This window comes from Gadus chalcogrammus, chromosome 18 (assembly GCF_026213295.1).
Source record: "Gadus chalcogrammus isolate NIFS_2021 chromosome 18, NIFS_Gcha_1.0, whole genome shotgun sequence".
Taxonomy (NCBI): domain Eukaryota; kingdom Metazoa; phylum Chordata; class Actinopteri; order Gadiformes; family Gadidae; genus Gadus; species Gadus chalcogrammus.
The window spans coordinates 5,992,452-6,001,548 of record NC_079429.1 but is presented as its reverse complement, the minus strand read 5'-3'; the positions used below and the strand labels follow the sequence as shown (position 1 = coordinate 6,001,548).

The following is a 9,097-nucleotide window of genomic DNA, read 5'->3' as shown; positions in this document are numbered from 1 at the left end:
CTGTAAACGTCCATTGACATATATCTATAGTCCCTTTAGTAAATCGTTTTTAAGTTATCTAAGGGGTCCATTAAGTTTAGGCCTACAATAACCTCGTTCCCTGGCGTTCTCGTCTCAACACAGAACGCCTGGAACGAAATGCTCCAAATGAGCGTTATGGAGAGGGGGACGACGATGACGACGACGACTTTCAGTTACGTGAGCTTGGCAGCGAATGGCGAGAGAGGGCGGGACTTCTGAGAGATGGATATCCGTTTCCGTCAAACATTTCGAATATTGCTTCGTCAACTATTTGGTCAAAACTCCATGATAATTATCCTTGTTGTTGTGGCTTTTGTCATAATTGTTACTCTACTTTTTCAGATGTTCTTATTATCCTCGATCAGGGGACTGTTAACCTGCGTACACAGCGCGCAGGAAGTAAGAGACCGGAAAATGCGCTGAGGTAGACCGGGATAACGCTACAAGTCAATACCCTCTCTCAGCCTTATTTCTAACTATATTTCCACTGCCCCCACCCCGTTTTAAGGGTTCAACCGTAAACAGGAGAATGCGGATACCAGGAAGGTCTTCTTAAAAAGATAAACATACACCGCTAAGGTAGAAACGAGGAGGGTCCTGCTGAACACATAGACACCCTGCTACGGTAGCCTTCCAGAAATATTCCCCTCTCCAGTGCAGTTAGTTCCAGATAGGCAGACTGCGACGACACGGTAGTCGAAGTCGGTCATCATGGCAATGAAAAGAATAAAGAGGGTAAGTTTTGCTACACATCTACCACAAAGGCATCTCCAAATACTGTCCCCGTTGCATTAGCTATTTCTTTAGCATATTTGGTTGTTAAACGCCTTTCGTTGCAGCCCCGTCAGTCGAAACCACATTTGTTGTAGGCTACTTGATCGTGTTTCCTGTGTTGGTCGTTATCATGTTTCCCCGATACGTGTCTCAAAGTGTCGTGGGGTCGGAATGACGTCTGACGATTTAAAGTTTGGACCTAGCCTTGATCATCAGTGATGTAATCACTGACACACGCAAGTCGCAGTTTCTTCTATCTCTGTCTGCCTTTATGTAACTCACACACATCATCACGGTGTATGTTGTGATGTATTTGTGTGTTATTCAGCTCCATGGGACGGTATATGTACCCTTGGAGGTTGGATTGGGTTCGCGTTGTTAATGTGCCTCTTGTTTGGTTTCGCTTCTTATCTGACCTGACTTCCTCCTTATTACGTCCCATCCAGATCCTATCTGCGGTGCGTTCAGTACATTGAAGATGCTCACTCGTTTTACATGATTTCAGACCACCGTCATCGGGTGTTTTATCAGTTTGTGGCAAATCATCTGAGTTGAAGTTAGGGACAAGATGAGCCACTGGGTCTGCAAAAGAATATGTTAAATCGATAGGCTCATACGTAGATGAGAAGATGTCAAATAGTTGCCTGCTTTTTAATAAAAGTTAATATCTGTTCAATATTTTCTAACATTTTATTTCTTTATAACCCTAATTCATTTATTCTGTTGTGTGTGATAATAAGGAGCTGGACGAATTAAAGAAAGATCCTCCGGCACAGTGTTCTGCTGGACTAGCTGCGGACGACTGTAAGCACATCTCCGGACTTTGTATATAACTGTCTTGTCTCAGATAAACATAACCTGCATGCATACATACATACATACATACATACATACATACATACATACATACATACATACATACATACATACATACATACATACATACATACATACATACATACATACATACATACACACACAGGGAAGCATCTGAAACATTTGAAGTCTTTTAATAAAGAAAATAGCTTAGCTTACATGTTTTATCTTTCTGTATCTCCTCTCTTTAGTAAAAGCATATGATTCATATTTTTCTTATAAGAAATTTCTTCTGGGATGCCTTTGAATATGTTGAGAGTCATCATAAAAATTTTATGATATTGATGATTTTGCAAAAAAAAAAAACAGGTTGTTTGACTGGGATCTCTTCAACTGCTTTCATAATTTTGTAATTACCACAAGGCAAATTAGAAAGATGTATCGATGGGTGAAGCATGCTATGGTAGTCAGGTGCCTCAAAAAAGGCAAAGAATGACCTATAAACCTATTAAAAGTTCTAAAAATGAATAATGGGGATTTTGTGATTTACATTGTCTCTCCCGTGCCTCCCTCCCCCTCTCTCTCTCTCTCTCTGACCTAGTGTTTCATTGGCAGGCAACCATAATGGGCCCAGTAAGTGTTTGTTTTATTTACACATCATCATGGTGATGAATGGTGAACTTGCAACCAACATAAAGATGTAATTTGAACAATAGCTCGTATTACTTGTGTATTAAAACAACCGGTTGTAATAAGTTACAATTCAGGTTCCCCTGAACTTTGTTTACCAACTGCATTCTTTAAAAAAATTGACATTTTTGTGAACCATTTTAGAACATGGCAAATATGTTGTTTTTTGCTTTTTTCTCTAATTATACTATGCTTAGGTCATAACCTTTTTATTTCTTACTTTTGAATTGGTATGCTTAATACTATTAAACATCAGTAGTCGTGTTTTTGGTTGGGAGGATTCGGCCAGTTTCATTCTGAAAGCCATCATCACATCTGGCTGTCATAACCTTATTCACAAGGTGTATGCGTTACTACCAAGCATGATTATTCTTCGATCATTATCCTTGATCGCAAAGACGTTACTTAGACTCTTTTTGACCGCTTCCATTTTAAGATGTGTGCCATTTTGAAAAACAAAATTCCATTATTGTGCATTTCAACAAATCCGTTGTTCTTGTTATCTTGTCCATGTTAGAATGACAGTCCATACCAAGGGGGAGTCTTCTTCCTCACCATACATTTCCCCACCGACTACCCCTTCAAGCCCCCCAAGGTGAGCACTCCATGTCTAAAGCTCCATGACAATGATAAGTTAACCTCCAGCAGAGCCCACTGTCAGCGGTGCCATTCATTCCCAATTGGCCTAGCGTCAGAGCTCAAACTGGCGTTGGAGCTCAACCTACTGTGATGCCATTGATTCCCTATGGGCCTAATGTCGGAGCTAAACCTAGCCTCTGCGTTGCCGTTCATTCCCTATGGGCCTAGTGTGGGAGCTCAACCTAGCCTCTGGGATGGCATTCATTCCCTATGTGCCTAGCGTCGTACTTCATCCTAGCGTCTGACTCTTATCAGGGTCACAGGGATTCGCTCTTGAAAGCCTGCTGTGTGTCAACCAATCACAGTCGGAAGAAGGCAGGAGTGCAAAAAAAAAAGCAGCCTAATCCATCAAGTTTCTCAGGATTCTTGACACCTGAATACACCATCCGGATGACTGTTCGGTGGATGTTGCAGGTCAGGTATTTTTTGCAAAGGAAAGTCACGTGTGAAGTTTTTGTTAAAATAACACACACAAAAACCGCTTTTCACATGCCTAATGTACCTCTACAAATGGGCACCTTTGAAGGATGGGCCCTACGGGTGCCATTTTGATTAATGGCCAGTGCTGGAGAATCCAGTAAACCAATTTTTGTAATCATTGTAATGTCTTTAATTTATCCATATGGAAAGGTTTGGATTTTTATGCATATACTATATAAATGGCACCAGCATTGTCTGTCTCAGCCTATCATTGAGGAGATGTGAGGGGTTATCATCCCGTTCTGTGGCTGTTTTTGGACGCAGTTGTACCCAAACAACTCTGGTGGGATCCGACCGGGGGGGATTACAGTATCACCTAATCCCTTCTTGACGCGCGGGATTTGGTCGTGACTCAAATCATTGTCCGGTTGATTAAAACCCCGCGATTTGTCCGTCCCTATGGAAAGGGCCTCCAGCTGTCAGACGCATACGTCATCGTCTCTATACGCCCGGGATCGGGTATCGAGTATCACCAGAGAACATGTGGAAAAACTGGCTCCGCCAAAAAGTGACTTAACACTGTGTTTCATTTTTGTGTTTATTTACAGATTACGTTCACGACCAAAATCTATCACCCAAATATCAACAGCAACGGGAGCATCTGTCTGGACATCCTCCGCTCCCAGTGGTCCCCGGCCCTTACCGTATCCAAAGGTAACGCCGCCGTCCGTGCGTCCGTACCTACGCAGACTGAACATTTGGCACGTTCTCCATCAACCGTTCATTTTTACGTATTTTTCTTCCAGTGTTGCTGTCCATATGTTCGTTGCTGTGTGACCCCAACCCAGATGACCCCTTAGTCCCGGACATAGCCCATATTTACAAGAACGACAAAGAGAAGTGAGTATTCTGCACCCCATTTGAACCTCCAATCTGACAATGCCCAGCCACGGTCATTTGAACACGCATACACGTTGTATGCTAGCTAGCTTGTGGCTACACGTTTGTATGCAAGCTAGCTTGTGGCTAGCCTAGCATACAAGGCTTAATGTAGCACTTTTTGTACCTCATAAATTGCTTTTCAATCAAGAAGGGTCTGTTGTTCTGGTTGTGTTCACGTGGCGTTACAAGAGTGAGTCCTGGGGTTATTTTAAGTGAAAACATAACATTTATTCTATAATGGATTTGCTACACACTGACAGCCCTAATATATCATATTTTTTTCCCCCTTTACAGATACAACAAATTAGCCAAGGAATGGACCCTCAAGCATGCAATTATGTGAAAAAGAAAAATGAAACCAGATTTTTTTTTAAGTCACAATACACTGTAAAGTAGTATGTATAAATAAAGTAACAAACATCAATGTGTACCACCGTCGAAACTTAACAGCCATATATCCTGACTTGGCGCTTTTGTTTTTAAATATAGCTTTGTATGTCATCAATGAGGGACCCTTAAGAAAATTAACCCATTCCTGATGTCCACTTGGTGGGAGCAATGACATTATAACATTCCTTATATCACGCATCTTAATATGTCTGGGCTTCTATTATGAATAGTTTATCATGTTTTGTGTACAGTATTAAAGCATCAGTGAACCCATGCTGTGAAGTTTTTCTTTGGTATTGAAACCCCCTGTCCGACCTTGGGGGGGCTTGTTCTGGCAGCGGATGTGACATTGACCATTGTCCGTTCTTCACAAGCACCCCAGTGGAAGGGTTAGACAGTCACTGTAGTTTCCTTTCTGGGATTCATTCATTAATTCCCCTGATTTACCCAGGACACTTGCTAAAGATTGGGCTTGGCTGCAGGTGTTCAGGCAATTAAAAGTTGCAGTTGAACAGACCTTTTTACTGCCTTATTAGTGGTGTCTTCATAAAAGCTCACTTCCTTTTTTCTTTACCAATTTTCTTATCTGTGTTTTTATTTATTTTTTAAATATGGGCTGTTCTGATAGACGCATGTCACCCCTTATTTTGCAACCTCTGAGGTCAATTGAAGGGTTATTCATTAGAAAGGCTTTGAGTTTAAACTGTAAAATCTGATGGGAGGTATGCTATTTAAAGAACAAACTAGAGTGGATCAAATTAAAGAACCGCAGATTCAACTTTGACCCAATTAGCCGAATGAACTAACATACAGCTGGTTGCGTAACATTCTTTAGGTTGGTGCCCTGCATTGTGTGCTGGTGAGAGAATGAAACATTTCTAGTGTGGCAGGTCCATTCTGTCCGTCATCCACGACTGCTGATGATAAAGATACAACACGTATTTAGTAAGTCGCTCTTAAATATGTTTACATGGATACTGCATAAGACAGAAAACAACACTTTAATTTTCATAGTCCACCATAAAGACTAGTAAAGTAAATTCAACTCTAACCGTTAAACCAACCATTAAATTCTTTATTTAAGGTAATTTATCTTTTTGTAGAACTGGTACGTATTTCGCTTTCCAGTATGGTAAGGGTTTGTTAAACCAAATATTATTAATTCAATCAAACCGCAAGAATCAATACTACACTGTATTGTCCAGACCAAAACGTCAGTACGCATTGGGGACCATCAGGAAGGCCGAACAAAGGTGGTTGGAAGGGGTGAAACGAGAACCCAGAGTGTGGAGGGAACTCGATTGCCAGATAGATTATGTTGAACTGAAAGCCGCTGGGTCCGGAGAGCATGAGCATCAGTCTGGATGAGATGAACACACCACTGTGGTGCTAAAAAAGGAGAGTGTGGAAATGAGACACCTCTGTGGTGATGGACTACACCTCTAACAGGCCTTCATCACAGAGGACAACACAGTTGTAGCCCATTACAGAAAATTAAGATTCTGAAGCTCTGTATATATGCTCCACTGGTATTTGCCTCTTGTGAAAAAGGTTTATGTTGGACAGACCGCAGCTTAAACATTGATACACACAACTCGACAGCAACGGTCAAACTGGTCAAATATTGCTTCAGCAATCCCAGGGGGATGTGAATCGGTTACAAATGATCTGAATGTATGTAAGACAAATACAAAAACTTTATTCTACACCAATGAGTGCATACTTTATAAGGCCAAACGCCCTGGTGTTAATTCGTACTACGTCCCATGGAAACATGAACTGGAGGTTCACATGCAACCAACTGCTTAATTATGTTTCTGCTCCATCACACACCGGATGGACCCCACCTTGTGTACCATCTGAAGTATGCTCTTGTTATCAACATCAGCCTGATGATGTTTTGGTAAAAGGGAAGCGTGCCCTGCTATCATTAGCCGGTCCGTACACAGACACATCAACCAACCCTTTTCCCCCGGGGATCAATAAACACACGAGAACGTCAAACCATTGAAGCCCTAACAATACCGTTTGATTTAGCACTTTTTTTTTGCTGTGTTTTCTAAGTTTTGCGGGGTTTTTGTCCCGGTTTTTGTTTAGCCAAGCAAGAAAAATATATTAATAGGTGTTCTTGTCAGGCATCTAATAAATAAACACACGGTTCTCTCTCCCAAGTGGTTCACTTGTACATTGGTCTTTGGGTGAGAGAAGGCGATGCGATGGACACAATGTCCTGGTGGGAGGATTCCTTAGCGTGGAGCCTCTAACGATCTGACCTTCAGACCTTCTTTAGTGATGGTCAGAGACTCCGCTCCCGGAGCAGAGGAACCAAGATTCTCTCGTGGAGGAAATGCGCTTCTCTCTGCACTTTCAGCCCTTCCTCAATGTTAAGTCTCCGGCCTATTACATGAATTAGACCGTTTAGAGTCTTAATTTTTCCAGCATTGAAGTACACTAGTATTTCAATACACGTGATCAAACGCTATTACTTTGATTCAGCATAAGTAGGCCTACATCATGTATGTTTCATCAAACATTTCCTAAGATATGGATGTTAGCAAAGGTAACACATGGTAATGAGCAGATGTATTCAAATACTGTACAAAAGTTAAGTTTCAATCTTTGTTATAATTGCTTTAGATATTAGAAGTAGGCTTTAATTTAATAAAGTGAGTTGCAGTACATGTTACAGGCAGTAGAGCTCAGTGACGGCTCATTTTAATTTAAATGTTGGCCTGGCCTGCATGTCACTGCAAGTGTAGGACTATTCATAGCCTCTTTGATAATCTGTCATTTCACAATTGCCATTTCTAAATCAAGAATTATAGATTATGTAACACCTATTTCCTGCCAACACTCATCAAACCTTTCTTATGTCATGACCTGTCAGTCAAATTTTGATCTTGCATCTTTCAATTGAATTCAAATCAAATTCAATGAAAGTGTCTATGAACCACTACTCAAACAGACTACTACTCAAATGACTGAAGAGTTGGGTAGTCTGATGAAAGTGGGCCACTTGATAGGACACGCTTGGTTTTGACCTGCATCTCCATGTAATGTAATGTAATGTAATGGTTGGTGTAAAGGGGACCAGCAATCCGGCCCAGAAATCCTTCTCCACGGTTTCTGGAAAGAAAAAAGAATTCTAAATAAACTTGCTTTCAAACTGACAGGTGTCAGAATCATACTGAAGAGGATTAGGGCCACATGTGATTATTCTTTTGAGTTCTGACATTAAAGTCAGAGTTTAGGCTCAGGATCGGGCCCATATGTGGAAAAAAAATCATATATGGCCCTAATCTTCTTCCGTATAATCTAATCTTACATAACAGATGTTAAAGACAATGTTCTAACAACCTTTGGAAACCTTTTGTCGTTCTTGAATGAACGCCTGTGAACAGCTTGGGACTGTATAGTTTCTTAGAGTGTTTATTTTCAATCAATTGAGAGAACGCATGAGTGAGAGTGTGATCAGTGTGGAGAACACCAGAGTGAGAGTGTGATCGGTGGAAGGAACACATTAAGTGAGACGGTGATCGGTGTAGAGAACACATGGGTGATGGTGGCCACTGACAGCGGTGTGCTGTAAAGACATGTTCCTCGTCCAGCGGTGGGCTGAGGCCGAGGGCTGCTCGTTTTCGATGGTTTCAGTTTAACACGTTCCCCTCAGGCATTTCAGATGTATGGAGTCTGCCTGTAGGGCTTCTTTCTCACGGTTAAATCTGTACATATTCAGATGTTCCAGGTCAACTTTAGGCCACAACTGTCTTTTATACCTCGGTGTTCGGTTTAATACGCAGATGTCAGTGTGTGGCGTCACTGGGGTATTCTGTAGGATTAGCATCAGGTTTATCATTTAGAATCATCATTCGTATCATCAAAATTAGAGGATTTTCATGCTCAGGATTACTTTTGTGATTATTAACATTAGGATTATAATTTGTAGCATTGTACTCCTTAGCCTAGCCTGGAAGGGGATAACAAGGGTAGGCCTACTATCTTAAGACAGTCAACTCTTTTTGTTTCCCCAACCACGGCAGATGCTTAATTACTAGATATTAGTGCACATTTAGACAAAAAAATATATGCTTGAGCAAGTCAATTTCTAATCAGGGGTTAATTTTTTCTTTCTTCGAAATGTCCCAAAACTCTGTGATGATGATGACAATGATGATTTTGAAAGTTATTTGCTGGTATCTATTCCAGATACAAAGAACCTATTCAGGGTACTGTATGCTTGTTCCTGTTGGTTTAAACATTAACAATTCAACAGTTAACATAAGACAGGACACAGTTGAATCCCCAAGTCCCTTTAATATTGATCACAATACACTGAAACGTCTATGTGCATGCAACTGGGCGCCACAGACCAGACAGCTGAACAAGAACCACTTCCTCCTTCAGT

The 9,097-nt window shown here is 41.1% G+C and overlaps 1 protein-coding gene across 1 annotated transcript; it reads left to right on the top strand.

The window, feature by feature from the left end:
- Positions 1 to 509: 509 nt before the first annotated feature.
- Positions 510 to 5,710, top strand: LOC130370984 (ubiquitin-conjugating enzyme E2 D4-like). The gene is made up of 7 exons (XM_056576563.1): positions 510 to 756; positions 1,536 to 1,599; positions 2,213 to 2,244; positions 2,819 to 2,896; positions 3,969 to 4,074; positions 4,167 to 4,260; positions 4,597 to 5,710. Exons 1-7 carry the CDS (start codon positions 733 to 735, stop codon positions 4,643 to 4,645), a joined length of 447 nt encoding a protein of 148 aa, XP_056432538.1. The 5' UTR covers positions 510 to 732; the 3' UTR covers positions 4,646 to 5,710.
- The last annotated feature ends 3,387 nt before the right edge of the window (positions 5,711 to 9,097 follow it).

What these genes read in the sequence shown, in the direction of transcription:
- LOC130370984 (XM_056576563.1), top strand. Translation starts at nt 733, where the DNA reads ATGGCAATGAAAAGAATAAAGAGG. An exon ending in CAATGAAAAGAATAAAGAGG is followed by an intron (nt 757 to 1,535) that starts GTAAGTTTTGCT and finishes TGTGATAATAAG; the next exon opens with GAGCTGGACGAATTAAAGAA. An exon ending in AGGCAACCATAATGGGCCCA is followed by an intron (nt 2,245 to 2,818) that starts GTAAGTGTTTGT and finishes TGTCCATGTTAG; the next exon opens with AATGACAGTCCATACCAAGG.